The sequence below is a fragment of the Periplaneta americana genome, chromosome 13 (genome assembly GCF_040183065.1).
Source record: "Periplaneta americana isolate PAMFEO1 chromosome 13, P.americana_PAMFEO1_priV1, whole genome shotgun sequence".
NCBI lineage: Eukaryota > Metazoa > Arthropoda > Insecta > Blattodea > Blattidae > Periplaneta > Periplaneta americana.
Window position 1 is genome coordinate 129,283,338 of NC_091129.1, and position 24,768 is coordinate 129,308,105.

The 24,768-nt window shown below is 36.2% G+C and overlaps 2 protein-coding genes across 8 annotated transcripts in view; one reads left to right on the forward strand and one right to left on the reverse strand.

Moving 5' to 3' along the window:
* Positions 1-7,365: 7,365 nt before the first annotated feature.
* IKKepsilon (I-kappaB kinase epsilon) lies at positions 7,366-14,614 on the reverse strand. Its single transcript, XM_069844244.1, has one exon. It carries the CDS (start codon positions 14,197-14,199, stop codon positions 11,959-11,961), a length of 2,241 nt encoding a protein of 746 aa, XP_069700345.1. The 5' UTR covers positions 14,200-14,614; the 3' UTR covers positions 7,366-11,958.
* A 172-nt stretch (positions 14,615-14,786) lies between these two features.
* The window catches only part of mim (missing-in-metastasis), a 332,503-nt gene continuing 322,521 nt past the window's right edge, over positions 14,787-24,768 (forward strand). For all 7 annotated transcript variants that reach the window (XM_069844237.1, XM_069844238.1, XM_069844239.1 and 4 more), the window contains exon 1: positions 14,787-15,431. In XM_069844237.1, coding sequence (XP_069700338.1) covers positions 15,360-15,431 — 72 coding nt within the window. In that variant the 5' untranslated portion in view covers positions 14,787-15,359. The remainder of the gene's footprint in view (positions 15,432-24,768) is intronic.

Here is a 24,768-nt window from a genome sequence, read left to right on the forward strand (position 1 = left end):
CACTTGTACCCCTTTGCTTCTGACTCCATTATATGTCACTGTTGATAGTGATTAGTCCATCAGATGAGGACATTAAGCCTGGGGCCTCTTTGGTGCTATTTGACAGGAATAGGCTATATGTCGGCTCTGGGTTTCTTCTTCTCCCTTCCTCATCATCCTCACTCATTCCCTACACTACACTTATACGAACACACTCACCCTAGTACACGACATAATTCTTCACAGATACACATCATGCATAGCATGGCCTGTCGGAAGTGGTATGCAACTTGAACATGGGTCACAGTCCTGCCATCTATTCGCAATATGCGGAAGCCGAATCATGCAAGTGAAGTGGATAGCCATTAGATACACACGATTCACTGTGTGTAGTACAATTCATACCAAATATATGTTCATATTTCATAATGTTTTGGTAAAATTCATAAAAAGTCTTCATATTTTGTAAGATTCCGCGCCCCTCCCTGTTAATGTTTCTATAACAACCATCAGTGCGGCTCAGTTGGCTAAGGTGCCTGTCTGCCGATCCAGAGTTGTGCTCGGTGCAGATTCAATTCCCACTTGAATTGATTATCGACGCTAAATGACCTAATTGTTGATATAGCAACAAATAAACAACTAAAAAAAAATTTAAAAACAATCACTGAACATGGCTTTCCAGTCATAAAAATATAACAAAGATTTTTCCAGGAAACACTTAAAAGAAACCCAAGCTACCCATTCTACCAGCAATTCGAGATTCCCAAGGGCAAGTGAAATCTAAATTCTCCTTTATAGTCATTGAACTCGAAGCATCAATGAATTCGAGGAACCAAAACAAAATAAGTGGCTCCTATTCCACATATGCTCTTTCTTTCGAATTCATTCAAAGTCTTTTCAATATTGCCATGTCTGTTTTCATACATCTAAATTAACATTTTAAACAGATTTCAAACATCAATTTTGGCATCTACTTAATTTGTGCTCTTTTTGCAACTTCATGGAGTTTTCAACGTATAAAACAGTATTAATTGACAGAAGGTGTGATCTTTTGTCAGAAAATATACAAAAATTACTTATGTTGTATTGTAACCAGTGTTGAATCCAGCCAATGTAAGAACTTTTTTTTTATTCTCTTCAATGTAAAAAATCGAGTTACCTTGTTCTTGCATTTGATGATGCTGAAAAACTGTTTAATTATGCAGATTCATTGTATTTCATTTGGTAGCATATATCTACCCATAATATAGTCAAATTATTAATTCTTACGAGGAAGGCATGGAGAATGCTGGGTTTGTAGTGAAAGATCTGCCATTTGGCAGAACACTATGTATGTGTTACAGGTTATTTTGTAAATGATGATGTAAACATGCCCCAAATGGTTTAGGAACGAATATATTTTAGCATTGAAATAATTATTATTTCAAATTGTCATATTTTACGAAAATAAATTTAATATTTTGGCAAAATGTTCTTCATATTGTGCTGGTCTCTAGTTATTACAGATCTGCTGGTAAACTTTGTGTGTGTGATGATAGGGATCCCAATAAGTATGAGTGTATGCAAGAGGGGTGTGCCTGGCTCCAAGGGTTTCAGTGGGAACTACTACATGTTATAACTTTGAGCTGGGTTTTTGGACGTGGGTTTCTAATCTCAAATTCCTTCTTATGACCCCTACTGGCCTTAAAAATTGTAACACAATCATTGAAACATCTTGTACATTTTAGTTATTGTACATTTCACAATTCTACATGCATGCACTATTTTTGGATGCATATATTCTAGGAAAAGCATTTTTGCAGTAGTTTTATTACTATGGCACGCATAATAAAAGTGCCATAAAAATAGGGTCCAATAGTGGTCTCGGTTCCTTCATGGCTGCCCATTAAAGGAAATGGGATTTGTTCTCTGCCAGATCCTGACAGAACTGGATTGCTATAGGACAAAGCTTTTCCAAGTAATTCGGCTTTACCTGCCAATTTCATTCCATTCTTATACTATATAATCGTCACATATTCTCATAGATACTATACAGACTCTACAGTTTAAAAGCAACATTACGTAACTTTTTATATGAGTAAATCAATCAAGTTTATTCATTTCTAAAAAGCCAAAGAACTTTATTTTACAAAAAGTTTTGTTTCATTTTTACATAGGACGCATTGGAGCGAGAATAAAATGTATGAGGACACGAAGACTTTAAGTGATATTTTGCATAAAATGTACATGAATTTTGTATTTAAAAGAAAGAAAGTGTTGTTCTGTAAATATTTTAAAACCAAGATATTTTAAGTACAAATGGAAGAAATAAATGTATTACATGAAACTGAATGAGTGGTCTCTGCTAGTGGATGATAGTTTATCTTAGAATATCCAGTTTTTTATGCTATCTGTAAAGGGAATTGTAACTTGTGATATACTGTATAGAGGATGTAAATAACATTGTTAAATATTATGTGTATAAAAGTAATCTTAATAAAGAGTTATAATTTATAATGCTTGACAAGCGTAACAATCCAGCTATGTCTGTGGCTCAAGTTCTGCAATGCTGGTCTTCCATCCAGATGGCCCAGGTTTGATTCTTGTCCAAGTCATGATGGTCTTTGTGGTGAACAAAGCAGATGTTGTAGAGGGTTTTTCTCGGGGAGCTCCTTTTCTCTCTATCATTCCACCAATACTTTCTACATTCCTCTCATTTTATCTATCATCTATAGTTAAAAATTTGCTGGGGCAGGGTTGCCAGATAAAGGAAATGCAACTGTCGTACCAACTTATGAAAAATGTCGTACTTCAGCGTGAAATTGTCGTACATTTCTCACCTTACTATTTTTATACTGGATCAGTGGTTCCCAACCTTTTTTGACTGACAGCACACATTACTGAATGCCCACGATATCGCAACACACTTGTTTTTATTAATAATAAAAAATAGTGCTTTTCTTTTGGAGAAAAAGATTATGGAACTTTGTGTAGAATATTTTATAGCGGACGGGGAGATGATTACTGTTCACTGCACAGGAATTTATCCGTTTTTAACCTCCTTTTCGTCCAACTAAGACTTTCAAGGTCCAAGCGGAATTCAAAGAAAAATTATATTAAAAACATAGTTATTCACACATATTTCGGTTCCATGATGATGAATGCAACAAAAACGTGCCAGAACGCCGTTCCAGTGCGTTCCACGAGAAAAAAAGCACTGATAACTTCTATGTAGTGTCAGACTTCCAGTGTTGTAGATAGGTCGATGTTAATACACAATGGAAAATTCTAAAAAAGCAAGCAGTAACTTGAGTGGCATTAGAAGAAAACAAAAGTAAAAAATCCCAACCTATTTATGATGCTGGATGTCCGATAAAAAATGTTTATCGTTTTTGAGAACTCACCTATTTGAAATAAAGTAAAGTCCGTCCTTTGTGGATTGCACAGAGTTTCTCTATAGGTGATCTTATGATTGACAAGCCAACATGTAAATCATCTTCAAGATGCAGCAGTGTGTTCCTTTGTTTAAGATTTCACCAATTTTTTTTATGGTAGAAAATGCTGATTGACACAAGTATGACGTTGAAAACGGTGGTTCTAAATGTCTTTTTAGTTTATTCGGCACCATCGACTCATTTGACAAAACATTTCCGCATATAAGACACTCGGGATTTTGTTTATATTCATCTCCACGCCACGTAAACGATATTGCAAGTGACATTATTTGAATTAGAACTGTTGTCAGCTAACCCAGAACTTGATTCAGATCGTCTTTTTCGAATTAAAAATGTGTCAATGATAAAATGTAAATAAAAGCACTTTGATACAATAGACTAGTCGCGCTCACACATATATACTGAAACTGACCAATATGTTCTGACGATTCCAAACTTTGTTTAGTACTAAGTGGGAAGAGTAAACGAATTACTAAGCATTATTTCAAGTGTTCACTTTCATTCGAATTATCGCCAGGCAGAAAAAATTAAACTGAGCACTATTTCATTGGTAAAATCTGTCTCAAAATAAAATTATCATATCAAATACTTCGTTGTAAATAAAAATGCGTTGTAAGGAGACTTTCTGGATGGCATAAAATGTATTTTTCAATTCCAAAATTTCGCGACACACTCCGTGGGACTGCGCAACACACCGGTTGGGCACCACTGCTGTAGATAGTACGTACAAATATATTTCACAGAACACTAAAAAAAAAAAAAAAGTGGCTCATAGGTCTATATATAATTATACTTACTTACAAATGGCTTTTAAGGAACCCGAAGGTTCATTGCCGCCCTCACATAAGCCCGCCATCAGTCCCTATCCTGTGCAAGACCAATCCAGTCTCCATCATCATACCCCACCTCCCTCAAATCCACACCAATATTATCCTTATTGTAGGGATTCGTAACAAGCTGTTTCTTACGGTGATGGGTTGTTAGCCCTTTGCCCAACCCCCAAGCTAGAGGACCACCCCTTATCGGCTGTCCACGACTGCTTATTCAATATATTCGCAGCTACCCTCCATATCTGGAGGCCGTCTCCTCTATCCGCAACCTGAGGACGCGCCATGCCATGGTGATAGGGACCCACCATACATGGCTATATATAACTATACCAATAAATTTTAGTTCAAGTTAAGAATGTTACTCATTATTGTTCACATCCACAATGACATTTAGAATTCAAACAAACCACCATTTCTTCATCAACTCTGTCAACTCCATAAAACATGCACAATGACGCTTGGTCAGAAACAACTTTATTAAATTGAAAGTGAGCAGAACATTGATCTTTGGCCTGCACAATGGCAGATATTTAATATCAATCAATGCATCATTCAGCTGATAATTACGTCAAATTAATCCACCTGCAGTCGACTCAAATCCGACACTGCTCTAATGTCGGTGTGTTTAGACTTCTTAATGTTACTAAGGTACTATTTCATTGATAAAAGACTTCCATTATCGAATATACTGTACAAAACATTTTATCCTTCCCTGCATCATGCCTTCAGGGGCCATATTTTATTAGAACTATCTCAGCCAATTGGCTAGTCTCCTAAACTGAAAGAGCTTCATTCTACCTTTGGCTTTTCTAAGGCACTATGACAAATGTCGGGATCAGCCCTAAATGAAATGGGCCACGACCTACATGCTCCCCCACATAAATTTCGGCATTTTCAAAATTAAGATCTTCACATGTCATCTTGGATATTTGAGTGATTTTATTAAAGTGTCACTCAAATGAGTCCAGTGCAAGGGCTTGGATCCCTTTTCTAGCAAGGATAGCAATACTTCCCTCCCACCATTTGCTCTGCCCAGGCTTTTAACATCTTCGGCGACTCATGCCCAATTTCGGCGTTTTCCCTTCAGAAGGAACAATGAAAATTAGAGTTAAAAGTGGCCAATAGGTTTCCTCTCAGCTCCAAATTCCCTTGCAAGGACGAGCGATCTCGTATCTTTTAACTGTTTCTCCTCCCATTCTCATAGTGGAACCTCGTGACACCAATAAGGCATCACTCATGAGGCAATTAAGCTAGGAGATAAGGGAGTAGGATGGGTAGTTCAGTTTTCCCCTCATTGCTTACATCGCTGAGTAGTAATATATTTCAGTGATCAGAGTTAAAATGTATGCAACAATTGTTTTTATTCTGATACATATTAAGTGAGATGTACAAAGCATTCCAGCGACAAGTACCAGGTTATTCTTCAGCTGCTGGCAACCGAGCCCTTAAACTTATGGCACTTCACCAAATTAAAACTTACATGCATACTTACTAACCATAATATGTTGTATTTAACATTATTATATGTTATATTAATTACAGAATTTTCTACTCACCCTCATGACAATAGCTGGTGGAAGTGTTGACCATTCCGCACTATACAGAGTTTATATTGCTGTAAAAAAATCCTCGTTCACAGACATAAGCTCCACTGCACTGATTTGTCTGCATACAGTAGTGGCAAAAAAAAGAACCGGACCGACCCTTGTAGCGATATTTTACTACTTAATTAACTTATTATTCCCAGAACATGAATTTTATCAGCAATCGAAAAGTATTGGGAATAAATTTGAATAAGGAACAAAAAAAGTTTCCTTCCCAGGCAGGATTCAAACCACGAAAGTCTTAGTTACCAGTCTATCGTGCTCTGGAGTGAACAAGGCTCTGAAATCAGCTACAAGGGTCGGTCCAGTTTTTTTGCTACTACTGTACATTCCAGCACAGAATATCTCAGCATTACACAGAGTGTTTGCAAATAATCCTCGCACAATTGAACCTCGTGACACCAATAAGGCATCACTCATGAGGCAATTAAGCCAGGAGATAAGGGGGTAGGATGGGTAGTTCAGTTTTCCCCTCATTGCTTACATCGCTGAGTAGTAATATATTTCAGTGATCAGAGTTAAAATGTATGCAACAATTGTTTTTATTCTGATACATATTAAGTGAGATGCAGAGCATTCCAGCGACAAGTACCAGGTTATTCTTTGGCTGCTGGCAACCGAGCCCTTAAACTTACGGCACTTCACCAAATTAAAACTTACATGCATACTTACTAACCATAATATGTTGTATTTAACATTATTATATGTTATATTAATTACAGAATTTTCTACTCACCCTCATGACAATAGCTGGTAGAAGTGTTGACCATTCCGCACTATACAGAGTTTATATTGCTGTAAAAAAATCCTCGTTCACAGACATAAGCTCCACTGCACTGATTTGTCTACATACAGCAGTGGCAAAAAAACCGGACCGACCCTTGTAGCGATATTTTACTACTTAATTAACTTATTATTCCCAGAACATGAATTTTATCAGCAATCGAAAAGTATTGGGAATAAATTTGAATAAGGAACAAAAAAAGTTTCCTTCCCAGGCAGGATTCAAACCACGAAAGTCTTAGTTACCAGTCTATCGTGCTCTGGAGTGAACAAGGCTCTGAAATCAGCTACAAGAGTCGGTCCAGTTTTTTTGCTACTACTGTACATTCCAGCACAGAATATCTCAGCATTACATAGAGTGTTTGCAAATAATCCTCGCACAATTGAACTGAAAGATAACATTCATGACGCAATTAAAATTCGGTCGGTATTTCCAGCAGCTACTGTCATGAAGGTGAGTACAAAATTCTGTAATTACTATAACATGTAATAATTAATGTTAAATACAACATATTATGGTTAGTAAGTATACATGTCAGTTTTGATTTGGTGAAGCGCCATAAATTTAAGGGTATGGTTGCCGATAATCGCTCAAGTACCGTACTGCCCAGCGCCCAAAGAATAAACAAATACTTATTGCTGGAATACTGTCTGATAATAATAATAATTGATGCATCAGCCAGAACCCCAATCAAAGGTAAATAATGATGATAATGATGATAATAATAATAATAATAATAGTAATAATGTGATCATTTATTGCAAAAGGAAAGGTTTACACCAAACACTATGATAATTCTTATAGTAAGAAACAACAGTCTTCTATCACTATAGTAAGGCCTTAGAAAGAACAATATATTTTTAAAGGACGTAACAAAGTACAGATTAAGTAGTTACAGATTCTATTCCCTTACTTCGTGAATTATATACATTTCTCCAGTAAATAGGCGCATAATATTTAAAAAGTCTTAAAAGTATCCTTTCACTCATTCTTCATCACTTATAGTCTATAAAACTTTTGGTATACCAAAACAATAAAAAGTATACATTATTAAATTTAGGTCTTGATCGCTCATGATTGTATTTTCAGGTGTCTTACTAAATTCTATTTGATTTAAACAAGTGTACAAACCCAATTCAGTGCAGATGATATATGGATCTTACGTGCACAGAACAAAGTTTCTTCGGTATCAAAACATTACACAGGTTAACAAACATCTGGACTGAACAATTAAAATACATTTAAAAATATGCATAGTACCATTTTACTTAAAATTAGATTTTCAAACGTGAGAAAGTTTTTTTAATTGAATTCACTTTAATGTTTCAGATTTCTGTGGAATTGACGTAATTCTTGCACTCTTAGAATTACCATCATTCTGCAGTAAATTCTGAATCATTTTTAAGCATTGGATAAATATTAGTAAATTGTAAAGCAACTTAGTAGAACCACGATCTATAAATAGATCTTTTTATTTTATATCTTTGTCTTTCATGCGACTTGGAATGTTAGCCACAGTTCGATGATAAGATGTAATAATTAAATTGGAGATACACTAAATCCATAAATTCTTTAGAAGCAAGCATACTTTGAAACACTAAACCCAAACGTATTAACCGATATCGATGATATGTGAAAAAGAAACTGTGCTCAGGTTCTACTTGGAGAAACTTTCTCAACTGGTCATAGAAAAACAAATATCTTAAACATACACACACATTCATAACCATTATTCTAAGAAAGTAAAAAGAATCCATTTATTTGTTATCTGTTATGAATTCGTTTTTTCTTAACAGCATTGCACAAAATACGTCAGGTACAGAAAACCTACTACAAATTCTTTTATACACAAATTAATGTCTGCAGAAAATATAAAATGCTACATTTATCATTAACTTTTATTGAATACTGCCATTATCACAGAGAATACAGTATATGGATTAGTGAAAACGAAATCTTTGCTGGGTTTGAGAACACAATGAGCATGTGAATATGGAGCAAATAACAGTTACCATCTTTGAAAAACTTTTATCGGAAATGCACTGTAATCATAGTAATGTGATTATTAATATCAGGTCAGAGCTGTTAAAATACGAGTGGATGCTAACATTTTTATGCATTTCAGTTTTGCCTTATGTTGTCAGTTAAATTCCTCAGAACCATTAAACATTAAGATTAATGCATATAAAGAGGTTATACTGGCTTGGTTAATTATGAATTTGAAAGTTCATATGAATGTGGGTTCAGTTCTGAATATTTATACTATTATTTTCAAATACACATCTTTGGAACCATTCTTGTACATCGTTTGCATCTGTGCAATATTGTTCAACACAGCCTGACTGTCACCAGTACATGCTGAATTAATGCTCTGAGGTTATTCTCGGGCATGGGATCGATCCCAGTTTGAACTAAGTCACTAATTATCTAGCTGCTTTTTTCCGAGGTTTTATCGAACTATAAGATGAATGGCATGTAATCCCGTAGCATATCTTCAATCTCAGATAAAACAGATTAACTGTTCTTATTAGCACTTTTTATATTTATCTTTCTTTCGTGTTAAATATCTAAGATATGTATTAAAAGTTTGTTTTTATTAAGACATCATTCTATGAATTACTCATCAAGAGCAATTGAAAATTACTAAAACATACAAACTCACAAGACCAACATAATCACAATTAATATGATTTCTCCTATATCACATTGTTTTCTATTGAGAGAAGTCACTATCAAGTCCAATACTCACAGAATATACTACTAGTAAGGTGGTCAAAGATGAACTGACAAAATACCAATAACTATAACAAAACAAGGCACATTATTAATAGAGATAATAAAAGTAAGATTCTTTCTGGTTATTGTAACACCAAGTGACGGAAGAAAAGAATGTGAGAGGAGTCTAAATAGTTCTCAACCCCAGCACAAGATGGAGATCAAGGCCAGTCACTGTGGTCACTTTTTTTTCTATTAAAAATACTTCATATTAGAGCATTACTTTTACTATAAATTATTTACTTGTTTTCATGACTACTTTCGACCATTCTTACTCCAAAATGAAATGCTTGTCTTCGGGTGTGATTATGCCATGAAATTTAAAATAGTGGGCAATGCTTTCAATTCTTAGAAAAAAAAAAAAAAAAGTCACTTTTCTGAAATTTTACTACTAAATAATCACAGGATACTGAAATTGCATTAACACCACTGGAAATACAGCTACACACTTTCCAACAAGATGTAGGCCTATGACAATTAGCCTATTTTACATATGAGATGGTCAGAAGCAAATGGGTACAAGTGACATTTCTAAAAAGATGAATTAAACGCATCCAGGACTAGGTAAACCATAAAAAATTTTAGTGGCAAACATCATCACACATTAAAATTTAAAATCAAAACTTCACGGAATTTACGAAAGCTTAAAACATTTTCATTCACATTTCCTTAAAAGTAACTGAAGTGCACTTCCACCTCTTTGCTTCTGACCCCTCATAAGTGTTCCTATGTTATGGTTATAATCAGGGGTAGACAAATCCCAGGCACCAGGTCACTGTGAAGTCTAAAAATATTTATGTGGCACGTGAGTTTTATATTAAATTAAAAATCTTTTTTAAGACTTCAATTTCGTTTGTCGGTACAACTAGTACATGTTAACAAAAGTGGTAGAAGAAAGAAGTTCGAATGTGTAATGTATTTTATTACGCCTAATTAATTACAATATTGTTTAATATCTTTTAATAAATGTATCTTTATCTTAGATTGGATGGTTTTCTCATTGCATGTATGGATAAAATAATGTGGCTTCTGAAAAAGAGGGGGTGGTGCCTGAAAATTTTGGAGTTTTATCTATTCCTGATGATAATAACAGCCGATTAAAATCCATCAATTAATGTAAAAAATTAACAAGGACGAAAGATTACCAAATTTAATTTCAATGAAGAAGTAAAATCCATTACTCTGAATTACAAGACAAGACAAATTAATCAGAAAACAATTTTATAACAGAATTAGTATGAATAGTAGAGTTCGTTTTAAGTATTCTAACCATGTCACAGGGAATAACAATTTTTTTTTAGATCAGTCTTAAAAATTCTAGGTCAATTATTCCACTTTAATGAGAGGTTTGCTATAGGTTCTCGTCATCTTTTTATCTTGTATGGACTTGAGAGTTAATATCGATGGCCCAGTTCAAAAGGAAAACAACTCAAAATTTAACGTTTTGAAAAACTTGCATCTGAAAGCTTTATGTTTCTGTGAAAAATAAAATAATCGTTGAAATTACTCCAAATTTTGTTAATGATGTTTTCAATATACAAGTTTAAAATTAAAACATGCTAATTGCACTTTTCACAATCACATGCAGCTTTAATATTCAGTTTCCCCAAAACTTTAAATTGTATTTGTTTCCCTTTTGAACTATGCCGTTGATATGAAGCTCCTTTAACAACAATACTATACAGACCTTGGTCTTGGGGGGGGGGGGGGGGGGAGGAACAGAATTGTGGGTTTCTGTAAGTTGATGGGACACTGTACTCTTGAATTTGTGGGTTAAGAGATTGCCTGGCCAATAAGTATGATAGTGATTAATTAAAACTTAAAAGATACGACCATTAATTACTTAAATTCGAATTTAAAATCTGTAGTAGAGAGCACCAACACGAGGGATTTAATGTAAGTTCTTTGTATCAATTAAGTTTTAAGACTGATTAATTAGCTTGCTTTACCTCTAACATTTTATATGTGGGCAGAATGAGTCTTCCAAGGCTAAAGAGGTCAGGGCTAACTCTTCTCTAGGTCCATTCTTCTATTAATCTTTAATACAGAGTGATAGGCCTATAGAATAATAAAAATATTATTCTCTGCGACAGGATAACATGGAAATACCTTATAAGATACCATACTACAGTCAATAATTCTATGTCAGTATATGAAGGGAAGATATTCGTGTGAAGGTACAACATACAGCATCATACAAAGGGAATATAATGTACAGCAGTGGTATTCAATCTTGGTAAGCGTACCCCTAGGGGTATGGAGGGTTGTCTCAAGAGGTACGCATCCCATTGACAGACTATGTATGTAAAAATTTTGACATATTTATATTATATTTGTTGATAATTATTGCAGTTTACATATATTTTCATTGTTTTTTTTTTTTGTTATTTCTCATATAATTAAAATGCAGTTTGAGGTGCAAAGGTAAAAAAAAAGTTTTTTTGGGGGTAGGCTACGCTAACAACAAAGATTGAATACCACTGATGCAGAAGAGAGTTGTGGGAAATCCCACCTTACTATATTCATGTTGAATATAGTACTGAAACGTTCTATCATTCTTCCTTTCCATTACTGATAGTATCACCAAGAGTACCAGCCAGTTGCTGGAACTGAGACAGAATTTGGGAGTTCTCCTTAACCACTGACATCACTTCCTCCTGCAGGGCCATGATATCCTTGAAGCTATTATGAATAACTTTAGCATCTTGACGCACCTTGTGCGTCTGTTTCGCAGGTGCAACTTTAGTTCTCGAGTCTTTTTTTGCCTGTAACTTCTGATAGAAGGCACTGTTGAGCTCGGTCAGACGGCTAGAGACTCCTTCCAGACGTCTCTCATACACGTCCACGTCCTTGTCCAGGATGCGAGCTTGGAGGTAGACAGTCTGTGCCATCTTGTACCAGTCCGCCAAGCAGTCGGCCAGCTGGGCCACGGCAGGCTGACACTCCACGTCCAGCAGCGTGCGCAGTCGCCGTCCAGTCTCACCCACCTTGATCCTCTCCAGCACGTGGAACTGCTCGTCGTTGTATGTGAGGCTCCTAGTCGCTCGGTCCCGCAGGAGATGTTGCCACGAGTCCCGCAAGCGGTCCACCATGCTGCGTGCACGTGCAGGGGCACGCGTCTTGGCAGGACAGGGAAGACCCCGCGTAGTGGCAGACCATTCTCTCCTCAGGGTGTTCTCTGTTACATAGCGCTGATGAAGCTGTTGAATAGCTGGAGCAAGCTCATTCACCAACTCGTGGCTTGGAATGGTCAGTTCCTTGTTGTTATCCCCTTCGCCTCCTATCCTCCAATCAAAATTTCCAAACGTCTTTATGAGTTCTTGTATTGTCTTCTGAGCGCACGACATGACGTCCAGAGTCTGTTCCATACATCTTGTGATCTCGTGCAATTTCTTGCTCTTTGCTTCTACACTCTCAAGATCTTTGCTGACCAGTGCAGTGAATTGTTCTACACAAGCATGGATAAGCAGACTGCTGCGGGAAAGCTTCTCCACACGCCTCTTGCAAGCGTGCCCAACACTGCAAGCTGTTTTCGCAAGACTTGCATCTGTCTCCACTGACACAAGGTTGGGGAAGGTAGGAAATTTCGGTATATCTCCTTCTGAAGCTAGGATAACGTTATTATTTTCCTTGCTGAAGAGCATAAGTGGCTTGTCTTCTTGTGTTGTGGGATAACCTCGACCAGGAGTTGAATCTTCAACAACTGACAACAACACAGATTCCTGATAGAGTAGAATTTGGTTGCATGACGCCACATCAGTTTGTTCGCGCACCAGACATTGTAGTTCTTCGTAAGTATCATCAGGATGAAGGTATACCCTTATACTTTGTACTTTATTCATATAAAAAATATGTACGAGTTTGCACGACAAAATGGAAGTTACTTCGTTAAAGAATCTTTCAAAACTCCAAATTCTTTGAGAATCTACTTCCAGCAATCCTGCCAACAGAGATGTGACTAGCTTCTTCAACCCTGTACTCAACTGACAATTGTGAGGCAATTCTTTGGACCATTCTATCTGTCCATTTTCACTCGTCTGGAAACCGGAAATAACCCCAGACGCTTTCTTTGTTGTGATATAATACATGGTTTCCTTGTTACGTCTACCACCAAATGGTCGAAATGGTAGATTCCCTGTAGCAACGTGGTATAAAGTGACACCTATGGACCATAAATCAACTGTGGCTCCAAAAGTCTTACCCACTGGCTTCCGCAGCACAGCTCGTTCATACATGTCTGGATGTAAATATTCCTCCGTTCCGTACAGTGACATGAACTGTTGATCTTCTTCCAATTCTCTAGCAGCTCCAAAATCAGTCAATTTATAAATTGTACTACCATCATCAGAAATAAATTTCATGATATTTCCTGGTTTTAGATCCCTGTGGACAAGATTGTTGTCTCGTAGATGTTTCATACCTGCCGAGAGATGTTCTAAAACTAATAGGAACTCTTCCTCTTGTAAACCGTATGTGTTTTCTGGATCATCCAAAATGTTAAAGAGACTCCCACCTGTGCACAACTCCATGACAATGACTTTACCTCTACTTTCCTGTTCTTCTTCAATGGCAAGAAGTTTAACAATATTTTCATGTTTAACCTTTTTTAATACTTCAAATTCTCGGACTTGCACATCATGTGGTCTCATATGACTCAGCTGATTGAATGTTTTCACAGCCACTGGTTCACCATTATTTTTATTCACTCCTTGAAACACTGCACCAGTAGCACCTTTTCCTAATACACTTGTTGTGCACCACACGTAATTCGCAGATCCCCTCAGGAAAGACATTTTGTTTGGTAATCTAAAACAAGACAAGTATAGTAATTCACGTCTAGTGCTTCCAGAAATACTTAACAACAATTACACACGCCCTACAACATTCTCATTATATGTTAAAGTTCATTAAAAGTCATTTCTGATACATTTAGTATCATAATTACATATTGCATACACAATCCAACAACACTGAAGTGATACCACAATACGGTACAAAAAATGGATGTCAGCACTGTCACAGCTGTAACCGTAACCAATGGCCGTAACAGGTGAACTCGATACAGTAACTACCGGTGACTGCCGTGATGGTGCGCTACAAGCGCTTTAGCTTTCTGTAGATGTTTGCTAAGAAACTTCGTTGATTGCTAAAAGTTTTGTTCTTTGTCATTGTAATGCGAATAATATGCACTAGATACTTTACTCTGCGTAGTCACATGATCTTCGTTTAGAGTGTTCAGGGATATCGTAGTTAGTCAGCCGTGATTGATTGTACTTACTTGCCAAGTTTGTTGTTAGATGGCGAACAGTCTGCTACGAGACTGGATGGAAATCATCAAGCACACTGCAGATGGAAGCAGTGAGTAAGGGCTGTAGTAAGCCGTAAGGTGCTGGCCGTGTAGAAACAGATAAAACAGACCAAGCTGCAGCAAGAAATAGTCTGTGGAAATAATGATCGGAGTGAAAGCCGTTATCGTGATCGTTATGGTGCGCGAAGAGAAAGGACTGCATTAGTGTAATAATAAACATTCGTATACTTAACTATTCCTCAGAAATGTCAAACTATATTTCTCGTTAAGCTAATGGCCTAATCATTACAACACATATATTCCTAAATTCTAGATGTGGTGATAGGTTTGCAATTTGTGTGACAGCCTGTTTACAAGTGCATTGTGTATGTTGGCCTATAGTGACTTGAGTTTCATAATTATTACGTATTAATGTAATCATATGGCTATTGATGCGAAGTTAGGAGGGTGAAAGAGGCGTTTTAAACGATTATTGAACGTGTTGCGAGATGGGCTACACCCCTCTATGATAAGTGCAGTGTTTTCATGTTATGATTTCATGATGAATGTCGTGTTTGTGTTTTTGTTAAACACTTTCGCTTGGAAGGGTCACGAATAATTTGTTTCTCATCCCAGTTAGGAGTGGACTAAGCTCAATAAATCAATATGGAAGGAAACATTGAAAGGGAATGCAGTGCTCTCGGAGGACTATTTCAACAAATTATAAATGATATGAAGGTAAGGCTGTATGTAATGAATGGAAGTTGTAAACAATGCGATGATCGAATGAGAGTGTGTTATGTTCTGCATAATGCGTATGTTGTGTAATATGTATTACAGTATTTAGTGAAAGAATTAGTGATGTTAACGCCAAACTTCCAAATTTTAGTACATTAGTAATGTAATAAAAGCGACAATCCAATCCTCGTTATTATTATTCAGTACTATTTACAATTTGACATTTACATTCGTCAGCAATCCCATCAGAGCAAATCGAAACATGATTGGATCTTCGAATGTTTTGTTGTGTGACTTATGTGTAGTTGCATTATTAGTGTAGTGATACTCTATTGTTACCTGTAGGCCTATATTGTTTGGTGTAGAATTAGTGGAACAAATATTTATGGTCAATCATGGTTTAAACTACAAATAAAAATTGACAAAAAAATCAAAGCTCCCTGTTATTTTTACCGATGAAAATATTTAGTTAGGATGACCTACTCATATAATTCACTAGGCATGTTTACGGATCAGAGAGTTGGAAGCTGTACAAAACTATATTGTAATCTATTCTTAATTTAGCTACAAATGATAAGTAGTGAATCTGGAGATTTAACCGATACGTCTGTAGATTTTTAATGATGCTTTAATACTCTGGTACCATTTACTTGTCTTCATTCCATCCGTTGTTATTCATACAGTACTGGTATGTGCAAAATAAGTTTTATATAATTCTTGTAATTAGATAATTGTATTAATTGCACACAGGTTTTATGTCGTTTTTACATGAATATTATTGTATTTCCAGCGTTGCATAGGCCTACGTAATGGGACATTTGAAAGCGTAGAGAAGCAATTTTAGGAATAGTTAATATAAAATACGTTTTAGAATTAGGCCTATGTACTGTATATCGTAAATAAAATATCGATTGATGAACTTAACGGCCCTCGGTTCATTTACGAGATTTGTGTTGGACGCTATTTACTAGTAGTTGGCTCTAAACTAGTGCCGAGCTATAGCCTATTAGCCCTTTGATTTCTTGCAATACCAACATTTCTCGAGCTTTCTCATATTTTAATTTAAAAAATAATGGAGAATTAAGAAATACTGGCAAATTCAAAGATCAGTTTCTTCAATAATAGGCTAGTTTTTAGTGTTCTATCGTGAGTAATAAAATTTGAAGTAGGCCTAGGCCTAATTGGCTCGGCGATGTTAACTTGAAAATGCAGCGACTTAAAAAAAAGTCTGATTGTGCATAGTGCATTCCCAGGATTCGGCTGGTTTTCATTAAAGTTTATTAATGGTTTTTTTTATATATAATTTAAACATTAGGAACAACTTCAGATATGGTAATTGAATATGTTAATTACTTAGTTCGCTAAATTAGTGCTGCAACGTGAAGAATTACTCATATAATTCTTGAAGACATCTGCAAGGTGAAATTTATGATCTCCGATGACAAAATGATAGGTATGGTCAACAGAATTTAATTTTGACTGGACAAGAACTATTTCATTCAGCGAACGGGTTCTTTTTAATGTAAATCTACAACATGGGATCTCCCGGCTTTACTTCCCTTTCGAAGGAAGCTGTGAACAGTTTTTATTATTTTCGACGTGCTTTCAGGCCGTGAATCTAATCTAATGAGAAGCGTGGACTCAACCCCTGAGGACGCGAGAGATCCCTGGAAGAAAGTAGGTGATTAGGATTAAGGCTGGTTCACAATAAACCGGGAATGGAAACGAGAACGAGAATGGAAATAATGTTAAAATAAATGTATTTGAATGTGAGCATTCACAATAGCTAATTCTGAATGCTCACATTTGAATACATTTATTTTAACAATATTTCCGTTCTCGTTGTCGTTTCCATTCCCGGTTTATTGTGAACCAGCCTTTAGGCTTACGCTTCTAGTTAATTTGGGTCTACTAAGCTATTACTATCATACTAAATTCCTTTTTAGTGGTGGCAATGGAGGAACTAAAAACGAAACGAGAACAAGAGTAGGGAAGAGTTCATAATGTTATTACTTAAGTTATGTGAAGTCGATAAGATAAGAATTCCGTATCCCAACAGATAGCGACAAATTGTGCAAAGAAATCCATTCTTATCAGTAAAAATGTGAAGTGTAGAACAAGAGAGGGCCAAAAGAAAGAGAGGATTTAGAAACGTATTAACGTGCTGTATTTAGTTTTCGAGAAAATGTCATTTTAACGTAGGTACAACATAAATAAATGATAAGAGTTCACTGCAGTATTACCACAGTCTAGTATAATTATATAGTCACGAAGGTCAATACGTAGTAAATATGCATCCATAGATAGTTGCTAACCGCTAGGATCGCTAATATCGCCTCATTACAGACAATGCGAAATAGTACCGGCACAGTCTATTGTTCCTAGCACCCTCACAACTCAAGCTTCGTGACTGTATATACTAGACTGTGGTATTACGAAGTTGCAAAGTCAATACTTCGATTTTACTGTTACTGTGATTTACTATATAACTACATCGTTTAGTTTACACAAAAACATAACAGCAGGTAGAGGTGGGATGAGAGCGTTTTGTCGTCACAGCTCCGAACTGTGATAGCTCCTGAAAAATCGCTGTGACAGATAATAGCGATTTTGTCACAGTGCAAATGTGATTTTATGTTCGGAAGACTCACGGCGATTGTTAATGTTTCTCATCACGAGCCGACAGAATCTGATGTTTGATCATCGCTCCTGTGTAAATTCAGTTGGTATACCTGTGCCATGTCTTATATTAACAGTAGTGATTAGCGCGGCTGTTACACCAAAAACAAAACACGCTCTGAGCTGTTATCGCGATGTGTAGGCACGTATATTCACCCAAGAATATTTATGAATGGTTGGGTCATTCGTGGAAGAATATAGCGAGTGCATTGGAGCTTAAGTATCATAGAGTTGCCGATGTTAAACTTTTGAGTGGGATGAAAATTAATTACATGCCACTTATGTTGTCCTTCAAGTTAATCTTCTGAATTGCAATTGTCTGGACTCTGGAGCTGCCACATATATGTACATCAGTCGCCGTCGCTATGGCTATTTCTTGGAGCTGTGATTTTGGAATTACAGTTACAGTCGGAACCAGTGACAAACCTGTCACAGCGAGAAAATCACAGACTTTCAGGGACTAGCAGGGACCTTACTTTCTTGATCGTATAATACCTACTCAGATGTTGTCTATCTGCTGTACCCTAAATGAGGTATTGTATCCAATTTGTGCTGGCCGATTTTTGAAACATAAATCGTACCCTTGCAGTAGGACGTCGAAAAATCATTGTAAGGTTAATACCGCGTGTGTTGTGAAGGCTCTCCAACAGCATGGTGAAGTACTGCTGTATTTTCTTTTGTTGTACTTTCAACTGCAGAGGTTATTCAGCGTCGAAATTTAATGTGAACGATAAATGACTGACAAGATTTGCGTGGAGCCCCATAAAAGACAGGGTTATTTTACGTACTAACATACATCTACGACACGGGACCCATAACTTTACTTCCCTCCCGAAGGAGATCATGCTAAATTCTATTGCTCAAAACTCCATTGCCCTCAGCCGGGTTTGAACCCGGCATGACAACCGTGAAACCATCGAGAGCGGCAACATAGCGAAGCTATTGATTTAAATAGTCTAGCGATTTCGACACAATAGTCTTATTTCACTAATAATCTAATTCATGTGTAGGTCATTCGTTGTCTCGCGAAACCAAATACATGTTTGTACCGTGACACATAGTAAGAACCTTATGATGGAAGTGAGCTGGCTAGCTACAAGTTGAAGCGTAGCGAGGGAGAGGGAGGGAAACTTCCCAATACACTTTATTCTTCCCCTCACGCACAACTAGGTTTCACGAGATAACGAATGACCTATAGCGCAGTGATTGCTTCACAAGGGGGACAGAGAAACCCTCTCAAGCCAGCGTGAAGATGGTGTAGGCCGTAGGGAAAAGCGTGACAGTGCCAAACTGAGACAATCTTAATAAGTAATTAATTGTACCGGTAATGAATTATGGATCTTCATTTTGAATACTTAGGCATTATTATTATTATTACTATTATTATTATTATTACTATTATTATTATTTTTATTTTATTTTTTTTTTCTACGATACAATACTATTATTTACATTTAAATTTTAAATAATTTCAAGGAAAAATTGTATCGATCCCGAGACCCTTCACAATTTTTTTCCTTTGTATCCACACGACTCAAATGAGCTGACAAGACGCCAGAACTCAACTATGAGTGCACACAAATACTTGTGTGACTTAAGGGTCCCGGGATCGATACCCGGCCCCGGAACAAATTTTCCTTGGAATTATTCAAACCTGCTTTACAGGGAGCTACTACCTGAAAGCCAGATTTGTATAAATTTAAAATGTTTCTTTAGATGTTGTTATCCCTGATCACATAGGCCTATAACAGACTGGTTAGCCTAATACATTTTCAAAACAACTTTTATCAATTTGACTATGCTGCCATCTAGCGACTGCAGAAGAAGTCCCGTTATAATCCTGATGAAATTGCTTGCAGCTGTAGTTAGCAAAAAATTCATTTTGGACAGTGGAGATAGTGGCTGTTTTCTTTTATATGTTTCATAACATGAAAATAGCCAATCTGATGATCGGGGTTGTTATTGTATAATACATTGTTTAGTTGTAAAGTTGAACTATCGGATACTCTTGGAGAATATGTGACTTTGCGATTACATTAATAGTCTTTATTAAACACAATGTGTCCAACTTTTAGCAATTTTTATTTTTTCTGAAGGCCTGACTCGGAACCTTGCAGAGTGAGAGTGATTGTGGAGCACTGATAGTATTGGTGGAATGATGATAATGGCGAGGGAAACGGGAGAACCCCGATAGAAATCTCACGCGTCCCCTTTGTCCATCACAAATTCCTTCATGACCCAGGCGGGTTCGAACCTGCGTCACTACGATTCGGTTGTGGCTATGATGTGTTCTTTGTATCGTATTTGAAAATATCTCCCAGTCTGCACGATGTATTTTTTTTTTATTGGCTGCGAAACCAGGTGGCCCGGGTTCGAATCCCGGTCGGGGCAAGTTGCCTGGTTGAGGTTTTCTCCGGAGTTTTCCCTCAACCCAATACGAGCAAATGCTGGGTAACTTTCGGTGCTGGATCCCGGACTCATTTCACCGGCATTATCACCTTCATATCATTTAGACGCTAAATAACCTAGATATTGATACAGCGTCGTAAAATAACCCAATAAAATTTTTCCAATTCCCACCATAAATTCTCAATCGGATTGAGATTTTGGGATTGAGGTGGTGTATTCAAGCATTTTGAGGTATTATATAGAAACCACAACTTAACATTGAGGGCCATATGTTTTGGGTCGTTGTCATGCTGGAATTGATAGTACGACCCCAAGCACATTTTCTCTGCACTTCGTTGAAGATTTTGTCTCAAAATGTTACGGTAGCCGTACTGGTTCATTGTGGTCTCTATGAAAGCTAGGTACCCTACACCAATAGCAGACATACAGCCTCAAACCATAGAACCACCACCACAATGTTTTATAGTTGGGCGGAGATTTTCCTTTTTTAACTCTGTATGAACTTTGCGCCACACGAAATTTCGTCCATCCGAACCAAAAATGTTGAATTTACTTTCATCACTAAAGATGACTGATTTCCAGAATTCTTCACTACAATTTACATATCTTTTCGCAAAGTCCAATCTCTTGCATCGATTTACTTCCGTGATCCATAGCTTTTTCCTTGCTACTCTGCCGTGACAACACGTTCTTTTTAAACTATGAGTAATTGTTTCAGTAAATACAGGTTGGCTAAGTGTTGCATTAACGTCAGGGTCAGTTTCGGAGTACTAAGCCGTAGGTTACGTCGAACTTTGAAAAGTACCTGCCTTTCATCTCGTTCGTTTTCTACCGCGGCCTTTCTCATTTTGTATTTTTCCGTTATATACCTATCTGTTTACTATCCCTTGAATTGTAGAATGTGTTCTTCCAAAAATTGCACCTATTTCTCTAAGTGATTTCCCTTTTAAAGCCAAATTAATAATTGATTTGCGCTCCTACAAGGAAGTTATTTCCTCTTGGCCATTTTAACTAGCGCACGGAAATAAACAGTCCACTTTGTGTAGTACATTACTGACGGTCTCGACGCAAACTGTTGAACCTCTTATCCGGATAGTAATAGAGGTGAGTTGGAGGCATGTTATCAGGTGTACGTTCAATTTTGTGATGTAGTTGATCTTGTATTTAAGCTAATAAAATCATTATGCATTGCTTACAGTATCTTCAGAGGTGGAATGAAAAAATCGTAATTCTAATGTGTACATACTTACTCTCCTTAGAATAATTAACGTTATTTAAGATTTAAGTAAAATCGTTTCTGCTTGATTAATCTCTTAAAATTGTATGCTTAAATGATAGTGTATGATCAATTATGAGAGCCACTGTAAATATCGTAACTTTTCATATTACAGTACCAGATGGAAAGTTGTCAAATGAGGACGCAGAACGAGATTAATAACCAGTCGAGTATTGTAATACGAATTTAAGATGAGTAGGCCTATATCGTACAATGTTTTATCCACTCTGATAAGAAATTAATTTTTAATAAAATTAATTCTGTTATTTTTATTGATTTTGAACGTATCTTTTGTGGAAAGGCGATTGTATTATTATTATTATTATTATTATTATTATTATTATTATTATTATTATTATTAGTAGTAGTAGTAGTAGTAGTAGTAGTAGTTTCTTCCTGCGAGAGGCGATTCGTATATGTTTGTTTTATTAGTTTTGAACGCAGTAGGTTTTTGTTTTTAACCATAGGTAGGAGGTTAGTACCAAAACGATAGATTTCAGTTGCGTACAGTAAGGAGCATACTGTAAATGTCACTTGCACCTCTCTCTGCTCCTGCTCGCTACAGACGATACACAGTATGTTCACATAAACAACGCATAGTGGCATTCTGTGGAGCTGTGTAGAGTCGTGACTAGTTTGAAGAATATTGTTTATGTTAGTATTTTAGTTTCTGAATAAAGTGAGCTATTCTGTTATTATTGTATTATTTACGTAATGTTAATATTATACATGATTCCAAAAAAGTAAACTCATCTGTTATTAAATAATTATGCAAACAGGAGTGTATAACACGTTGATTTTTTCCCGGATTATTCTTCGTTAAATGTTGACGTCTCGTGCTGCTATGCATTCGGTTGCGTTACAGTTAAAGTTCATTCAGCAACAGAATTACGATAACTTACGAATTTCTTTGCTGTCATTGCAATAGAAATGAAAAATTTTCTTGAAAAGAATTATGGGTTTAATATTATGTGACATATACGAGATACATTATTAAATTCACAAAGTAGTTGTTCACCTGATTATAGTAAGATATAGCCTAGGTACTGTATCATATTTCAGATTTGCTCCAGTAACGTCTTGTGACGTATAATGAATATTTCCACAGTACAAGTATTGTTTTTTTTTTTTTCTGAACATAAAAGGAGTATTTCTTCTGATAAAATGAAAATGTTCATGGTTATTTGTATAATGAGGCTAGAATCATAATTGTATACTTTGTATATTATTTTTTATATATGTCAATGGGTAAATTATTTTAGTTTGGGAGTTACGAAGTTTATAATTACAAATTATTGTTTATAGGCCTATTATTCGTTTATTATGTTCTTGTTCTAAGGCTGTGGACGATTGGAGCACATGTTCGGTTACCATCCGGTTGTACATGTTTGTCATTCTGGTTCACTGATATTGAGAGATGCGATATTACTTTTCATTCGGTAGAGATATAGTCCAAGCTCACACAACTTAACAGCAGTACTAGGAGAAATAAACAGACATTGTTAAAATGAGTTCAAACGAGAATTCAGATATTGAAAATGCTGCAAATTCTCCAGTTGAATGTTTAGTACTACCATGGAAATCTCGCGTAAGATATGAATGTTTGTAATAAATAAAATAAGATATGAATGTTTGTAATAAATAAAATCAATTCTATTTAATTTTATTTAATGTGTGCTTCACATTACGCAACTAGTTAGGTAATAGCAGCACCATTATCTAACCAATTACGTAAAAGAAAAATCATTACCTAACTAGTTGCGTAATGAATGTGTTCATAACATTTCTATTAGCGCTGTAAAGTCCACGTTACATAACGTGGATAGAAAAATATGTAGGGTGTAAGGGGTGTAAGTACCATTATTTTAACTAATGATTGTTCATGTCATAAGGAAGAAAAAATGTCCTTATAATTTTTTTTCTAATTTAAATATTTAACTAGTTATTAAAGTTTACAATATTAGACGTTTTGCGACGTTGCTGGATGGGTTTTTTTTTATTTTATTTTATTGGGTTATTTTCAACATCTAGGTTATTTAGCGTCTGAATGAAATGAAGGTGATAATGCCGGTGAAATGAGTCCGGGGTCCAGCACCGAAAGTTACCCAGCATTTGCTCGTATTGGGTTGAGGGAAAACCCCGGAAAAAACCTCAACCAGGTAACTTGCCCCGACCGGGAATCGAACCCGGGCCACCTGGTTTCGCGGCCAGACGCGCTGACTGTTACTCCACAGGTGTGGACCTGCTGGATGGGGAGAAGTGTGTTTATAAGTACACAGTACAGCTCAGACATACGTACCGGTACAGATACTCTGTTCTAATGCAGGAACGGACCATGATAATACTGTTGTTTACATAAAACGAGCAGCAAATAGAAACTTTCAATCTCATTAATAGAACATTATGGTAAATTTACATTTTATGTAACAATATTGCTCCATTTTTTATTGTACTCGTATGTCTAAAAAATAAACAATAATGTTTTTCTGCACAAAATCACATGAACTTTTTTCTAATGCAAAATTTTTATCTCTCCCGCTTCCGTAAAGCAGTATCATTTTTAAACAAATTTCTGGTTGCGTGATTTTCGAAATGGGGTAAGAGACTCCAAGTTTCTAAAAATCGTTGAGAAACTGCTACAAAAGTTCGCCGATTAGGTAACCTTCTTTGAGGAAAACGTTGACGGTACATCTTTTTTGTTTCACTTGAATTACGACGACTTTCTCCATAAATTACTAACATATGATATTCCTAAACTGTAAATGACATTGTAAGTTGTTTATCGAATACCCTGTACTGAACTGTCATCCTCTCTGCAGTAGACCTCTGCTTGAACTCAGCTGACTCGTACTTACGTTGTGCGGAGTACTGCCTGCTGAACACGTTGCCACGTCTCTCACGCCAGAATATTAACAAATTTAAGCATGCATTTTTATTTAATTTCACGAAAATGTAATAGAACACACAAATATT